Source organism: Colias philodice, chromosome 2 (assembly GCF_061535455.1).
Source record: "Colias philodice isolate Cphi_HAF_F1 chromosome 2, ilColPhil1 Martin Lab GWU primary, whole genome shotgun sequence".
Classification (NCBI taxonomy): domain Eukaryota; kingdom Metazoa; phylum Arthropoda; class Insecta; order Lepidoptera; family Pieridae; genus Colias; species Colias philodice.
This window is the reverse complement of record NC_143087.1, coordinates 12,427,433-12,445,035: the sequence shown is the minus strand read 5'-3', so window position 1 is coordinate 12,445,035 and position 17,603 is coordinate 12,427,433. Positions and strand designations below refer to the sequence as shown.

At 37.7% G+C, this 17,603-nt stretch overlaps 1 protein-coding gene across 4 annotated transcripts in view; it reads right to left on the bottom strand.

Annotated features, from left to right (window-relative positions):
• Positions 1-17,603, bottom strand: part of Zir (dedicator of cytokinesis) — a 33,771-nt gene that overhangs the window by 5,448 nt on the left and 10,720 nt on the right. For all 4 annotated transcript variants that reach the window (XM_089708790.1, XM_089708803.1, XM_089708797.1 and 1 more), the window contains 24 exons: positions 17,324-17,478; positions 16,865-16,983; positions 16,195-16,348; positions 15,498-15,686; positions 14,744-14,847; positions 14,012-14,180; positions 13,408-13,540; positions 11,550-11,649; positions 10,836-10,985; positions 10,517-10,694; positions 9,633-9,838; positions 8,967-9,148; positions 8,688-8,767; positions 8,173-8,349; positions 7,874-8,000; positions 7,369-7,538; positions 6,618-6,752; positions 6,071-6,217; positions 3,954-4,112; positions 3,272-3,448; positions 2,688-2,867; positions 2,214-2,344; positions 919-1,090; positions 114-294 (listed from right to left, as the gene is read on the bottom strand). In XM_089708790.1, coding sequence (XP_089564916.1) covers positions 114-294; positions 919-1,090; positions 2,214-2,344; positions 2,688-2,867; positions 3,272-3,448; positions 3,954-4,112; positions 6,071-6,217; positions 6,618-6,752; positions 7,369-7,538; positions 7,874-8,000; positions 8,173-8,349; positions 8,688-8,767; positions 8,967-9,148; positions 9,633-9,838; positions 10,517-10,694; positions 10,836-10,985; positions 11,550-11,649; positions 13,408-13,540; positions 14,012-14,180; positions 14,744-14,847; positions 15,498-15,686; positions 16,195-16,348; positions 16,865-16,983; positions 17,324-17,478 — 3,675 coding nt within the window. The remainder of the gene's footprint in view (positions 1-113; positions 295-918; positions 1,091-2,213; positions 2,345-2,687; positions 2,868-3,271; positions 3,449-3,953; positions 4,113-6,070; positions 6,218-6,617; positions 6,753-7,368; positions 7,539-7,873; positions 8,001-8,172; positions 8,350-8,687; positions 8,768-8,966; positions 9,149-9,632; positions 9,839-10,516; positions 10,695-10,835; positions 10,986-11,549; positions 11,650-13,407; positions 13,541-14,011; positions 14,181-14,743; positions 14,848-15,497; positions 15,687-16,194; positions 16,349-16,864; positions 16,984-17,323; positions 17,479-17,603) is intronic.

Here is a 17,603-nt window from a genome sequence, read left to right as displayed (position 1 = left end):
CGGTATTGCCGTGACGAGACCTTGAAATTTTACTTTCAACGCGCCTAAACAAGTTTCAATTCAAAAATCGTGTTGTTACGAATATCACAAAAAAAACACATTTCAATACTTACTAATATTAAAATTCCGCTCATAATGCGTGACGCGTGTACGCAACTCGTGCGGCTCGAAGTACGGCTCCACGTACGTGATCTGTATGTACGCCTTGTCCGCGGCCAGTGTGCTGGGGTCCACCATGTTGGAGTCTTTTATGATCACCACGTTCTCGGGACCGAAACGCTGGCCGTAGAAGTTCTGCAGGGATAGGGTTAGTTTGTTGAGATGGTTTTTAAGCATATTGAAAATTTGTGACAAAAAGGCAATTCGATATTTCCGAGATAAAATGTATTCAAGAAGTTTTTCGTTTTGCATCTAGAGGAGTTCGCAAAGAGAACGTGAAGCTTTTTAGCAACTTGAGTATCTCCAATTCAGTCTAACACTACTTGTTTCCGCTGCTGGCTGCATCACTTTGCAACTATATATTAATCTTAACACTGCAGTTTTCATAACCCGCAGGGGTACCGATCATACTACAATGAAAACTCAAAAAAGATAATTGACATTGCTGGTTGTTGCAATGAGAGGATTAAAAATAGTAAAGGCGTTAGTACAACGACGCATTTGCATGCGGCAACGAAAAATCTGTCAGTAGCGTGGCAGGATATGATATGTCTCACTCTAGCACATAGATAGATGAAATAGTTTCGTCCTTGTTAGTATTGTTTCGCAAGGAAATGCGAAATGCATATATTACACAGACGCATTGCGAAAAAGTTGCGAAAACATTGCTGTGTACTAACGTTCCGCAGATATTTCGCTACGCAGTAAAGGTCAGTGACCTCCGAAAGTGTTGGGAGTTATAATGAAAGGGCCATTGACCTCTAGCCGGCTAAATATCTCCGGCAGCTTGGTGAGCGCATGCTCCTTGTACACGAACTCCTCCCCGCTGAGGTCGCCGAACCGCGCGCCGTAGAACGACACGCGGAAGTACGAACCGAACACGCGCTTGCCGTGTAATTGTTCTATACGGCTGAACGCTTCACTCAGCTTGCTGAAATGATAATTATTAAGTAAGTGAAGTCCCGTGTCCCCAAGTGGGGTAAGGGGCAGATGCATTATGCATACATCTGTTTCATTGATCCATTTCCTTTAGGGACAAGTAGGTGATCAGCCTTCTGTGTCCTGCCAGACCGAGACATTTTTTTCCTCTTCGTCTCCACCGGGAATCGAACCCAGGACCCCTCGGTTCTACGCTAACGCGTCAACCACTGTACCAAGGAGGCGGTCTAATTATTAAGTACGTCAATATAAAATTAGGATACTCCAATCAATAGCTATAATCTTCTTATATATAAAAATGAATCGCAAAATGTGTTGGTAAGCGCATAACTCGAGAACGGCTGAACCGATTTCGATAATTCTTTTTTTATTATATTCCTTGAAGTACGAGGATGGTTTTTATGTAGAGAAAACGTAAATATGTACCACGGGCGAAGCCGGGGCGGACCGCTAGTAATCTATAAGTATTAATCAGGAGATGGACCTGAAGTTATTGGCATTTTTTAATCACCTCTATAAGCCATTTAACATAAGACACTTGTTAAAAAGAAAAAGGAAAAGACGAAGAGGTGATCATATGATTTAAGAGAATCATAAGTATGATCAAAGCAAAATTTGACTAAATATGATCAAAACATGCATAAAACAACAATATTTAAGCTTATATACATATATTTGGTCCTACGAGCCGCATCTACATTTTGTTAACTTTTGCATTAAATTCATGGCACACAGGTATTCCTTAATAACATCAACTAAGTTTACTCAAGCAAATCTTGGCCATATGCAACCAGAACACCCATTCAAGTTAATTCACACTTTTCGTCCTTCGAGCCAGATTTACATTTTATAAACTTTTTAGTTAAATTCATGGCACACAGATCAACGGCCTTACTCGATTAAAACATTTACAAACGCCCGTTCATATTTTTGGTCCTTCGAGCCGGATTTTGATAAAATAGTAATTAATAAGTAAAAACTTTGAACACCAATAATTAAGCATCGCACGTAAATCTTAAATTGAGCAATATAAGAATTCATTAATTTCTAATTTTGGTCCTTCAAGCCGGATCTAGCAATTAATTCATACAGTTCAACGCTTATTATCACCTTACCTGTGTATATTAGCGAGTTTCTTATAGTCCCTGTTCTCCTCTGCGATGGGGATCAGTACTTTGTACACTTCATTGACAGTTTCGTACATTCCGGCCGCCATTAATTCGCTGGCTGCGTGCTCTAACAACGCCTGAAATAAATATGTATATCAAGTGTGAAATAACACGAGTTATGAAGTTAAAAATTAAAATAAAAAACACTTTTTAAGGTAGATAGATAATCGGCTACATTTGGAATGATTTTAGTCAGGGGAAAACATTTTTTACGTGGTAAAATCGGCTGAAAAGCGATTGAGAAGGTTTTATATTTTTGCAACATCAATTTTGCTCGTTCAATTTGCCTGAACTCCGCATTACATCATTTTCTTCAAGCTCTCCCAGTAAACCGTCACACACGCAGCTGTACTGCTACCAGTGCTGCACCATACAATCCCTTCTAGCAAGTTCTAGAATGTTCCAGAAGTCGCAGTATACCTGCAGCTCCTGGCAGGTGAGGTGGTGGTGGGGCAGCTGCAGGTCGGGGCAGCTCTCGTCCAGCGCGTTGTGGGTGACCTTCTCCAGCAGTGCTGCCCCACGGCCACCAGCCCGCAGCTGTTCTGCTACCAATGCTGCTCCGTGGACTAAGCACATGCCTGCTTCCAGGTGGTTGGAGCGCTGGAATGTGGGAATAAATGGAAAAAATGTGGTTGAGGGTAACACATATTAGAGCGCATAACATTAATTAATATAGCCAATATAAAAATATATTTATATCATAAAAAAACCTACTAAAATATCCAAGATATCCAGATGTGCCATCTATAAAATCCTAGAAATTCTATTATTTTTATGTTTTAATTTATATCAACTTTCCAGGTGTCAGTCTTTCAGTACGGACCGATACATAATAAGATATCTCGATAAAGCCGCTCTTTGTACATCTCTATTATAAGCTATCTTAACTATGTAACAAATTTATTACTGTGTATGTACAATAAAGAGTATTTCATTCATTTATTCATTCATATCTCATATTTTTATTGGTTACCCTAAATAATTGCAGTAATATAATAACATACCTCCATATGCTTCTGGGCCATATTATTAAGCCAAGTGAGCCGAAGATCAGGGCTGTGCTGGTAACCACGAGCGATGCGGTACATCAAGTCTAGTAACATTTCTGGATCCTCCTGGAATTCCTTCATCTTCACCGTGTCGCTTAGTATCATGTGCAGGTTGAATACTAGGTCTTTCACCTAAAATATTATTGTATTTTTTAAATTCGGGTTAGGATTTATAAGCTGAAATCGTTAGAAGAAACAGAACATTTTGAGTGAATCCAGGATTGTCTCTTTGTTACGATTGTGTAAACAAACAATACTTTCCCAGTGTCAAGGAATCTTAAATTTATCTGTACTGGGAAACTGGGAACTTTTTTAAATACATAAAATTTTCCTGTATTTATAAATGGTCTGGCTGGAATTTACAAGTTAAAAACTTAGCCAATAAACTCCATGATCATTTTAGTGAACACTAGCTTTCCGCCCGCGGCTTCGCCCGCTTTGTCTAAAACATAATAAATTATATACTTAAACCTTCCTCTTGAATCACTCTATCTATAAAAAAAACCGTATCAAAATCCGTTGCGTAGTTTTAAAGATTTAAACATACATAGGGACATAGGGACAGAGAAAGCGATTTGTTTTATACTATGTAGTGATTATAACTAAGGTACACCACCTTACATCTAAATTCACCTACCTGTTCCGGGAAGCCAGTGTCCTGTAAATCCTGGTCATGCTCCGCATACATTAGCACCGTCTTCAGAGCTCGTCGTAGAGATTCTTCACTAAATGTGGTTGAAGTTCCCACCAGTGAGGATAGTGACATGGTCACTTGCATCTTGATTCGGCTGAAATTCTGTTAGAAATAGAATTTGAATTACAATAGGAAGCGTTTGAAATATTTCTGTTTACATGCTGTAATGAAGAATGTTACTAGGTATGCCAAATCCCTTGAAATTGTGTCTCAGTAAAGCCTGTATGTATACAAATACACTAGTTTTTGTCGTAGTCAAAAATACCAAGTAGTTTTGATTTTATACGCATTCAAAGTTTCGAAAAATATCGAGTCCCGCTAATAGTCACGTGACCGCTTGTGACGTCACGTCACAACGCACCGCGCGGCCGCGTCCCCGCGCGGTGTGTATAAAGCAAAATTACCAATCTTCTATTGGATGATACGTGTAATATTCAAGACCAAATCTAAAAAATAAAATATACATATATCAAACTAGATGATATGTTCAACGATTCTGTTTAATCAAAAACATAAAATATTAAAATTTACTCGATAAAAAAAAAATTACCAAGTTAGCTCTAATTTCCACACTTTTACGTTTTCTACTTGACATGGTAATACTTATTATGATTTTTTTTTTCATAAACAATTATATTAAAACATTTGCAAGATATTTGTCAGATCATTTTGTGTAATTACTTTTAGTTTTGGTTTTATTTTTGGCGCTCTTTTTTTCTCGAGATAAACGTTTGGTTTTGTCACGATAAAAGTGGTTTATCGCAGATAAAACCAATTTTATCGTGATTTTTTTTTATCGAGTCAATTTTAATATTTTATGTTTTTGATTGAACAGAATCGTTGAACATATCATCTAGTTTGTTATATATTTTATTTTTTAGATTTGGTCTTGAATATTACACGTATCATCTAATAGAAGATTGGTAATTTTGCTTTATACGCACCCTAGTATCAAGTCGGCAGCGCTGTAGTAGGTGTTATAGCTTGCGCAGTATTTTGATGGGTTTTCGTCCGCGAATTTCGTTAATAGTCCAATAATAGTAATTATTATTCGTTTAATAAAATAACAGTCATGCCAAAGTTTCATCTTTATTTAATAGTTTCTCAAAATATTCTATACGATTGCGTTTTTGCACTGCTGATCTCTGAGGTTTATCTTCATTTTCCTGTTGACATTTGAATTTGTGTGGAACTATAGGTACCCTGTTTTTGTTTAATTCTTCCCCCGACCAACTTATATTTTAGTATAGTTCTCCATATCATTCTCAACTTAAAACAAGAAAAAATCTTACTAGCCATCTACCTATACTTAGCCCATATGAGCAGAGCAGAAGCACAGTCTAGTATAGATTAAAACTTGTATAGAAAACAAAGGATAACGCAAAACAGCTGCAATGTTCTCAAAATATTATAATATGTAGCTTACTTCCTTTGCAACTATAAAAAAACAACTTATCCGTTGAATTGGTAGTTGTATTTTTACATTTAGGAACAACACATGATTTTCTGGTATTTGGATTGGACATTTTTAAAAGTATTTAATTATAATTTCGACGGCGCGGGCGCGCGATCACTAGCGGACTGGGTGAGCCAGATTGAGCGTGTTGTGGTGTGACGTCACACCATCACCGGGCGTTTACAACTTGTTTTACTTCTAAATCGGAAAATAATTGACGTATCGAAGTAATTTTTTCACTAGTATTATTTATTTTTGACAGAGAATATGGAGTGCTAATAATCAAAATTAGTGAACATTCTCCATTGAGAGTATGTTACATAATATCAGATCATCAAGATGGCATTTTGGTTGACAGATAATTTTTCTTATTTTAATAATTTTCATTGGAAATTACAAGTTATGCAGTAAAAGAAGACAGTTGGGCGCTATTTGAATGTGCCAGAAAATGTGGTTTTATCAAAAACTTTATTGATTGATTTTTACAATCTGACCTTATAACTAAAAAAACGAGTTACCTAATTCATTTTTTCCTATTTTTTTAACATCATCCGAGCCACCATCCCCAAACACATTGCCTCTCAACCACTACACATATACTCACATTGCCCAAATGATAGTGTTGCCGCATCAACGCATACAACGTGGCTGATGCGTGTGATCTCGTGCTGGAGGACAGCGCGGCACAGTGCCGCAGCAGCACGCGGCACACGCCCGGCCCCCACTCTTCGGAGCAGCATGACCAGCCCAACTAGGGGGGAATTTGGTTAGATTTTTTTCTAACAGTAAAATTAGGCGAGCTTAATTTTGCAAGTGAAATTAACCATTCCTTAAAAATCTGTTATTCCTGGATGATATGTTAAGGATTTACAATTTAGATTTTTTGGAGGTAGATAATAATTTTCGTTAAATAAAACAAAAACCAACGCTTGGCTTTGGATTACGTGACAAGACAATGACGCGCCGATATTGACAGAAAAGCATATTTAAATTTTGTCTTAAATTTTTCTAAAAAAAGGTCTATAACTTTCTGCCATTCACTTTCAGCAATTTTATGGTATGGGTTTATAAAAACATATATTTTTTTAAATTTATTTCTATCCACATGTATAGTTATATACTTCATGTATGTATAGTTATATACGTCATACCTTGTGTATGAGCGCACGCACGGTAGCGAACATATGATGCAATACAACCGCGCTCTGGTTGCGCTGCAGCGCGCGCAGCACCACGCCCAGCGCGCCGCTGCACGCTAGCTGCGCGGTTTCCGAGCCGCTGCACGACTGGGACATCATATTATAATGATAAAAAAATCGGCACAAAAAATTTAGTCAAAATCCAGTTAAAATGAAAAAAAAAGACGGGTTGCACTCCGGGAGTGCCGGCAGAAGTGAAAACTTGATTATTAACGTTGAGCATGTTTGATATCCATCCGTCTTACGCTTTTTCGATCAGGTCACGTGTCCTGACGCGAGTTTAAGATTTTATACCCAACGCCGCTAAAGAAGTTTTCACTTTAAAAATCGAGACAAAAAATATCAAATTCAACAAATAAAGGTTAATCGTTACAATATTGTATTCACTGAAAAGTGTTTCGTATTGGTTGAGGTGGTTGTTAATCATCTTAATATGGCGCGCGGTGTGTCCCTTAGACACATAAAACTGAAATAATAGAATAAATTCGATCGCTTTGGCGGGTCACGAGTGGCTGAGTTGGTTAGGCATCCTGGTTTGGCGCGAAAGGATGCGTGTTCGAGTCGCGCCTCGTGATCAAATTTTTTCTATTCTTTATAAATTTATACAAAAAATTTAGTCAAAATGCAGTAAAAATTAAAGAAAAAACTGCAAATAGTGGATAAATTATCAATAATATACACACACAGAGACACTAGACCCTACCTGCACAATAGTCTCGACCGCGTGCAGCAAGGTCATCGACACCTCAGCTGACAACAACGCAGCAAGTGCGGGGTGTGCCCGTGCGGGGGACGCGGGACGGGATCTTGATCCGCCCCGCACCCAATCCTTGCGCCAGCGATCCCGCCCGCCGGGACGAGCGTTTGAACCGCCTGGTTACAAATTATTGAAAATTAATTAAATTTATTGAAAACAAACGCAATAATTCATAAACATTATTTCAGAACTAGTTGAAAAGGAAAAAAAGACATTACATATTATAAAAGTCCTGTTCGAAGGACTAATGAAGGTGTGGTTAACATTTGTTTGTATTCAACTTGAAGGATAATAATAATTGATGTTGTGGCTAGCATCTGATAACATCGAGTTCGAATGACCAGTTAAATATTGGAATATATTTTCTTAATAATCTATGTAGATATTGTGAATTTATTCATGGCAATATAAACAGATCAAATTTATGAACAAAATTATCAAAATATCTCACCTTTACGGCGCATAATAAAGTCCGATCTTGCCGAGCCCTGTCCTAATATAACGTCTTCCAATTTAGCCTTGATATCTGTCGTTTTGCGTACATTTTGTTGCGCGCACTTCATGATTTCCTTACGACCCTGTAAATGACAAATTATTATTATAGAGAAAAATATTCTGTATGCACAGCATATAACAGCTGCAGACTTTGTTTGAACGCGCTAATTTCAGGAACTACTGGCCCGATTTGAAAAATTCTTTCGGTGTTAGACAGCCCATTTATCCTGTACTTCTGGTTGTGTGTGTGTGCACCTTGTACTCCTGACACTTGAAGCACAGGTCGATGAGCGCAAACAGCGCGTGCAGGCGGGCGGGCGGCAGCTCCGCGACGGCCGCGCTCAGAGCGCCCCGCTCGGCCCACTTCAGCACCCACACCAGGCATACTAGCAGGTTGCGGCTGGTTTCGCTGTTGAACGGGGGCCGACCGTTCTGGAAACAAATACATAATAAAAAGTGTGTGCTGGGTGTCAGAACTGAAATTCTTTGGCAAGAATAGCATAAGATACCAAAAAAGTACAACTAACTCAAGTGTAAATAGATGGGAATTTAAGTTTAAGAAAGCATGTTTCTAGATGTGCAGAAATAAAACTGTTCGAACTCCAGCTTTTGAGATGACATAACACAAAATTCAAAAACTTCGCCAGAAATTATGAAGATTTTTTTTGGTACATTCTGTGTTGACTGGGTCAAATATACGTATAGAAGTATGCATTGTAAAAGAAACGTCAAGCATTGTAAAAAACGTACAAGTAATCAAAATATATTACCTGTTTGAAATCTCCTTCCGGTGAAGACGCAGGATATAAACTTCCCAACTGCCCCATTTCACCGTCTAGTTGAAGTATTTCTACAAACAAACCCATAAGTTTTATCCATGACTATTTATTACCATGATAACAGGGTTTGATCTTAATTTAACACGTTACAGATGTTTTTAAACGATTCTTAAAATTGCTACAGTCATGATTTTAACAATAATTCCTGTAAAAATTGGTTACTGTCTTAAATCCTAACAAAAAAATTGCTGAACTTGTAATAATTCTCACCCTTGCTCCCATCAAATCCTCGATACAATTGCGGCTGAGCATCCAGCACTATTCCCAATAGCGGCAAGTATAACGAGGCCACACGAGCCCTTAACGCTGTAGGCGCGAGTCGTGCGTCTGCGTCGTGGGCCGATAGGAGGGATAGTACTGCGTTCACTGCTGCACATTGGAGTACTGGACTCCTGGAATGAGGGTAGTTTGAAGTTTTAAAGGCAAGAAAAGCTGAATTTAGTGCATTGAAATATTCGAATGGTAGGTTTGTTGATTGGGAAGGAACATGAAAATTTGCCTAATGAGTACTTTATTGGTTGTATATTTATCAAAATGTACTTAGTTGTATTTATAAGGAGGAACGCTGGCTCTTAAGACACAGATTTCATCTAGTTCAAGAGTCAGCGTACATATTTTTGTAAAGTTCATGTTTTTGGCAAAATAAAGATTATTTATTTATTTATTTAGAAGAAGTGACGGGATTAAGAGGTGTTTTAATATATATTTTTTTTGCAAAGCCAGTGTTAGTCTAACTTAGTGAACACAGTAAGGGTAACTATGATATTTGACCTGTCTAAATTCTGATTAGATAGTGAAAAATAGTGTTCAAGGTGTACTATTACAGTACATTTTAAAGAACATATCAAAGCGTAAAATGTTTTTTTTTATACTTACTGTAACTCCAGAGCCGCGGTAAGATCAGCCAATAACAAGCCAACCAGATAATGCCTGGACCGGAAATCCGGAGACAAGCCCCCACCCCTCCCGTCTGATGATGCAGAGGATCGCATGGAGGGCGCGGGGGAACTTGCACGAGCGCCGGCCGGGAGGCAGAGGGACACGTAGTGCTCGTGGGAGCATACGATACGGAGGAATGATAGCTGGACGTGAAGTAAATCATTAATTGATGGTGATTGGATGGTATTATTTTCTGTGTTTTGACGATTCATACACATTCCAAACGAAGTCAAGTTAAATAAATAAATAAATATTATACGACATTATTACACAAATCGACCTAGTCCAACAGTAAGCTCAATTAAGGCTTGTGTTGTGGGTACTAGGCGACGATAAATATAATATTTAATATATACATATTATATAGATAATAACACCCAGACCCAAGAACAAATAATTGAGTTCATCACACAAATATTTGCCCTGACCGGGGATCGAACCGGCTCAGTAGGCAGTTACTTTACCACTGCGCCAACCGCGTCGTCAAATAAATGTTATTCGATTGTAACGGTTTTAAAAAGTGAAGGTGAATTATTGATAAGAGATGTTGTCTCGATGTAAGAACGCTAGATGATGTGAATAAGTCTTTAAAGGTTTTAAATCGTAAGTAGTAGATGATTGCAGAAGTTGTTAATTTACTCGGCTAAGTTTCACTTCACTAAAATTAAAAAAAATGCGAATTGAATCCAACGTATAGCTGGTTGAAATTGATTTAATATGTTAATTGTTTCAAAATGCTCTTAGATTTCTATCACTTGCTCTTCTTGTCTATCGACGCAATAGTTTTTACACTCAGAATCAATAAAGTAATAAAAATCTACCTTATAATGCACCAGTGGCACAGCATCCGGTACAGATGAGATCTTCGCGGACATCTGCTTGTGGTAGCCGCGGATAAGGTTGAACACATAACCACGGTCCATGATACTTAGCAAGTCGAACAGGAAGAAAGCCAGGCTGTTGTTGAGGCTTTGGGTGAGACGGCTGTTCTTGCCGTATCTACAATAGATATTTTTTACGTGTTCATATATTTTTACGCAAATATTATTTTTAAAAAAATTGTAAGTTGACTTTGAAGAAACTGATCCAATTAACTAATTAAAAATTTGACCAGCTTTTGCTGAAAACCCCGACACATACTTAGCTATAATCTCAGCGGTGACGTTAGTGACAAGTGTGGTGACGTCATCAGTGAAGTGTTCCGGGAAGCGAGCTTTACGTGGAGCCTCGTGTGCTCCGCTCCAATAGAGATACTCCACCATGGATTTCACCATCAGCTCGAAGAGTGTCCTGGATGATGAGATTTTTATTAAACTAGCTTCGCCCACGACTTTGTACGTGCATCCCCGTTTTTCCCCGTTCCCGCAAGAATTTCGGGAAATCATTTCTTAGCGGATGCCTACGTTCTAACATCTACCTGCATGCCAAATTTCAGCCCGATACGTCCAGTGGTTTGGGCTGTGCGTTGATAGATCACTATATCAGTCACCTTTGAGTTTTATATATATATAGATTTGAGGTAACCAATTGTGTGTAGTAGCGTTTTTGAAGTTTTGTTTTTATTGATTCAGTAGAATTGCGGAAAGAGAAGCATTTTAAAACTTAAGAACTAAACCAAGATACAATATATCAGAGAGAGAGCGAATATGTATACAGCTCTGCAGAAGCACGAAATGTAACAAACTAGATCACTCGTTACTATAAATAAATAAATTTATGAAAGCACACGAATCCTACAATCTGTGGTCAATATTATAGTCCTTCGAGTCAAAATGAATATTGTTTTGGTTAAAATACCAGTTTAAAATATAGGTTGAACTTGAACGCTTCTAATACTTTTAAATAAATACTAACCAAGAGTTACTCATAGCCAAATCCCGCGTAACTCCACTAGCAACGACCCATTGCAGAGCGATTTCTTCGTGCAATATTTTGCACGAACCGTCAGTCATTACTGGAAACAAATAATGAAAGTAAGTTATTTCCATATTACCTCAATTTAAAGTGGAAATTTTCTTAGTATGTGTGTTTAAAAGTTTTTCTTTAAAATTATAAAATATTAAAAAATAATTAGTGTAGTATAACGTTGGGAGGGAATATATTACAGTAGATAGAGGGTACACAAAAAAATAATTGAAGTATCGTGAAGTATTATCGCAGATAAGGTGATGATGTGCCGTAGCTTGTCAAGTTGAATACACAGCTTCTGCACATGAGTAGAAAGACGGAACAGAGACTAAGCTTCAAACAAACGCGAGAATCGATTGCACTACTACAAGTACGCGGGGCCATGTGTGTGTGACTCTGGCCGCTTGTCGCGTACGCAGCGATTCTGGAAAAAACCGGTTTAGGCAGAGGACAGTCTCAGGGTTGATACGACGCACGTTGTTTGTTTTATTAGTTGCAACTTGCAAGTTTGAATATTTTAATATAAAACGTAATATTTCATTGTCAAAAATGGTTGTTTATTGTACTGTGTGTATGAATAATAGTAGAAAAACCAAAAATATATCATACTTCAACTATCTCAAGGAGTACAATAGGTGAGTAAATATTTTGATTATTACTTTTTCAAGTAAGTACCTACTTGCGTTTATTTTATTAGGTCCTTTTTTAATAAGATGAGAATTGTACATGGTGTGTTTTTACCTTTCATTATTATTACAAGTTTAGCATTTGTAAGTATGTATGTATGTATTGTAAGTGTGTACATACCTAGGTTGGGTTGTAGTAGGTAGTTTTGTTTAATTTGTCTTAACCTATTGTGACAACCCTACCAAAATAGGTAACAATTTTGCACGTTCTTAAGAAGCTTAGTCTCTGTTCCGTCTTTCTACTCATGTGGCTTCTGTATACGTTTTGTATAGCTTATCTGTCAGTTAAAGTGGTTGTTGAAATAATTGTATATTGCACAACTAGTGGATGTCGCTAAATAAACTTTATTTTATAATACTTTAGAGCAAGCTACATTATGCGCACACGACATTACACGAACTAAAGAGTCAGGTGGAGGGCAAAGACAATTCCTTTTTACTGTAGATACCACACAGACGACAAAGGTTGACTATTACTAAAATATAGATTACTAGCGGTCCGCCCGGCTTCACCCGTGGTACATATTTCGCAACAAAAGGTTCTTTCTCAGGGTCTAAAGATTGTCTGTGCCAAATTTCATCAAAATCGGTTAAGAGGTTTAGGCGTGAAAACAATACATACATACATAATTACATAATTACAAACTTTTCATCTTTATAATATTAGTATAGATAGTATAGATGACATTCACGACGCGGTTGGCGCAGTGGTAAAGTAACTACTTACTGAGCCGACGGTCCCGGGTTCCCAGTCAGGGCAAATATTTGTGTGATGAACTCAATTATTTGTTCTTGGGTTTGGGTGTTATTATCTATAATATATGTATTTATTAAATATTATATTTATCGTCGCCTAGTACGCACAACATAAGCCTTAAGAGCTATTACGCACTGTCGACCAGTCGCCGGCGACTCAGTCGCCGGCGACTGTGACTTACTATAGTTTAAATAGGGGCTTGCGCACTTAGTCGTCAGTCGTCCAGGAGTAAGTCCAGTCGCCGGCGACTGGTCGACAGTGCGTAATAGCTCTAATTGAGCTTACTGTGGGACTAGGTCGATTTGTGTAATAATGTCCTACAATATTTATTTATTTATTTATTTGTCTAGGGATACATCACCAGAGGGCGGTAGCGGCAGGCCAATGTCCGTGTCGGAGAGCGCAGGGCGAGGTATCCGACACTGGTACTGGATGTATGCACTTAGGAGACCACTGCGACCGTGCGCGTCGCATGTTGAACACTCGTTCATGTTCTGTGCGCAAATAGGTGAAATTTTAGGAAATAAATAAGTTTTAGGACAGAGAGAAGACTTTCAGAAATATTGAAATACCCTCACAAATCAATGAAAACATGCACAATTAAAAAAAGAGCGTGTGTGCCGAGCACACGTGTTAGAAGTGAAACTTTTTTGGCCAGATTCAAAGATACCAAAATCGTAGCCTTACTACACGAAGTGACGGTATTTTACTCTCAACGCGCCTAAAGAAGTTTCACTTCCATAATTATTAGCAAAAATATAATATACAGGCTTTCCCATGGTCGGTGCAATAAGTCCAAAAAATGGCCGGTGAAAAAGTTGCTTACGCACAACATTCCGGACGCATTTTTTTATTTCCAAAATAAAATGTCTTCATATACACAATGTCCACACTAGCAAGTAGTATATGCTGGCTGCACTAGCTAGGGATCAAAGCTTAAGAAAAAATTTTAAGTCATAACCCACAGTGATATCAGTGAACAGGTGCGCGAGGCAAGTGAACACGTCCTGCGCGATGTTCAGCGTCTGTCCGGCGAGTGAGGGCGGGGCTACAAGCAGCTGCAGCAGCTTGTCCGCTACTACGGGGAGGTAGCGTGCGAGGGCTTCCACGTTAGCTGTTGGCAGCTCCGTTATACTGCAATGAATGAATGATAATCTATACTAATATGTATTATAAAGAGGAAAGGTTTGTAATTATGTATATATGGTTTTCACGCATAAACTACTGAACCGATTTTGATGAAATTTGACACAGATAATCTTTAGAACCTGAGAAAGGACATAGGTTACGTTTTATTGCGAAATATGTACCACGGGCGAAGCTGGGGCGGACCGCTAGTAATTTACTAAGTATGTCACGTTAGATATGTAAAAAGTGAGTATTTTAGATTGGACCGTCGAGTGTTATTTTATCAGTTTTTAACGACCCGTCGAAAATTTTATTTTGACATAATGATAGTTTTTTAGTGCCGAAATACATTATCATTTATGGAACTTGTTTAAATTCAATGTAAGTCAACAGAACAATCCAGTTAGCCAGTGAACAATAATGAAATGGTTTTCTTTATTTAGACGACATCTTAGTGCCAAATACGAATTTTACATATTCCGAATTTTAGTAAACAACACATTACACAACAGTAAGTTAGAAGTTAAAATAAATATTACTTCATAGCGACATAGTTCAAAAACACACACCTTGCTCTAAGTTCCGCCTCCATGTTAGCCAAGCCGATACGCGGAGGAATATTCCCCTCTTGCACCGCTTCGCACGCCATTGCGAACCTCTCTATGTAGCTATCCTAAAGAAATAAGTATTTGATGATATTAATTTTGGTGATTAATGTATGACACAGAAACTAGTTACTATTTATTTTACGGTTAAAGACATTTATTTCTCAATAAAGATTACATTTTATTCACTTAAATAGAGAAATATTATTTTAGGTAAAATATTTGTAGGAAAGGGTATTGTATAGGGAAAAAAAAGTGTAAAATATATTAAAAAAACTGGCTAGTTAATCAACAAAATAATCCAGTTAGCCAGTGAACAATAATGACATTACTGGTTTTCTTTATTTAGACGACTTCTTAGTGTCAAATACGAATGTCACTGATTACAATTTTACTAAACAAGGCACAACTAACTGTCATGTTCTTAATAAAAATTTATATTAAAATAAAAAGTCCACGCTTATGTTGTATACTATTTATTTTAGGTACTTAAAATATTTGTGGTCGCGGAAGAATTCCAACCAATACCCGCGGCCCCATCATTAAAGCGGCTCGACGGAACACAGTGGGGTTTTAGTCGGTAAGAATCCGACATATCCCACGGCTCCTTCCCCGGGGGCCGTGGGTATCTATGCAAGATTTCCCCACTTTAAAAAAAAAGGTAAAATATTTGTAGGAAAGAGTATACAATAGGGAAAAATTTTATCGTTTAACTCACCTGCGGGTGCACAGTGGTGTGCGCCTCTAGAGCCACGCTGAACAGCGGCCGGTGGTTATCGATCCATCGTGTACCGGGCAGCAGCACGTCGGGGAAGATGTATGAATAGTTATCTGGAGGTGCTTCTGCCATTAGTGGTAGTGCGTGCTCGCCGCAGGACAGCTTGCCGTTGCGGCATAGTGGTAGCCACTGAACACAAGAATACACCATACAATATCAAAACGAAACTCGATTTTACACCAACAAATAATAATATTGTATTTTATAAACCACTAAGCAATGATTAGAAAAAATAAGACAATGACAGGCAAAAAATAGACAGTTTAAACACCTATCTTATAAAACGATAATGGTCGGGCAATTACTTGACTTTTATATTGTCATTTAGGAGCGATTATCACTTAGTGGTAATTGTGTGATATGCATTGGCATTCTTCTTTCATCTTTTTCTTGCCATCTATTGAGATGGCAAGAAAAATCTGCAATATATAGATTTTAGTAAGACATTTGATACGGTGAATCATTTTCTGATACTTATAAAGTTGCGAAGTGCGTCTTTATTAGGCAATAAATACTAAACGTTACAGTAAACGGTTTTAAATAGCATCCCTATATACCTCGGGTGTTCTCCAAGGTTCACACTTGGGGCCTATTTTGTTTTTAAGTTTTACTAACGACTATAATTTCCCAAACCTACCGTATATCCCACAGGTGTTTCCACATTCTTCTCCTGGTCAGGTGCGACCGGTTTCCGTTGACACGCGACGTGTAGGAACGTGAATAGCAAGTGATGCTGGTCACCAAGATCCGCAGGGAGCTTGATCTTGATCTCGTCGTAGAGGGATGGGTTCCTTATTGAAAGGACCAGGATAAATATTAGTAATTACTTAATTGAATTGCATTAGATAAGAGCTGTTACTTCATTTCTTTCTTTGCTGTTTTTTTTTACATTTTGCATCTATTATTTAAGTGAAACTTCTTTATCGGGGTTAGAAAAAAATTTAGGGTAACATTTTTTCGTTACGCGCGACATTTTTCCGTTACGCGCCATCTTTTTCTTATCTCTACCACGCGTGATTCGACATATTTCTGTAAAGTTGCATAGAGTTAATTATTTTTTGAAAAATAAGGTCATAAAGAAGTTTCACTTCTTACGTGTGTACACTAGTACACACACACATTTTTTTTCAGAAAGTTAGGATTTTCGCAAAATGTTTCTTTTTCTTTTTAAATTGTACTTTGTATATGGTTCAATATATGTAAGATTCTTACATCAATGAAACTAAACAATCAATTTGAAACGTTATTTTATATCAAAATAAAAAAATAAACGATGATAACAGTATTGCCATATAAATTAAACTCACTTGTTATGATACAGCACAGTAGTATAAGCTTCAGTGCTAAATTCTGGACAGGAACTTCTTCCGAAGATGTTTGGCAACGCCGCTGACTGATCCTCACCAGACATTAGTTGAACTCTCACCTGCGGGTAGTTGTATATTTTATGATATTTTCTGTTTCTGTATTCACACTATGTCCTTTATAGTTATAGCTGAAGGGTATTAAATACCCAGTCAAAATAACGAAATTTGGAATACTATAATGAACCATATAGTTAAGAGATGTTTTTTTAAAAACATTTTTCATTTATATTTTACACATTCCCGAGCCAACTTTTTGTCATAATAATTTTATTTTACACAATAAAGATTGCCTGGCAGAGATTTCTGTAGGCAATGCAGGTTTCTGGTACCCTTTTTGATATTATTTTGTATGACTCTTTTTTTCATATAATTTAATTAAAAATAACACTATATCCGTACCGTGATATTCCTCGCGGACCCCGTCCGTGAAGTATACGCAGCTAGATTAATATCACGCACGCACACGTAAAGAAGACTCCTGTAGTGGTGGTGGGGCTGAGCGGGCACCACAATGGGGAATGGTAGGATCTCCTTGCAGGGACGAATGTTGTCGTCTGTGGGGGAAAAAGGTGGTGAAGATAATGGTGAAGATAATAGCTTAGGAAATAAGTGGTTGGATTTAATATGCTTATCCAGAAATCGATGCTATAGAATGTATACTAATATTATAGAGCTGAAG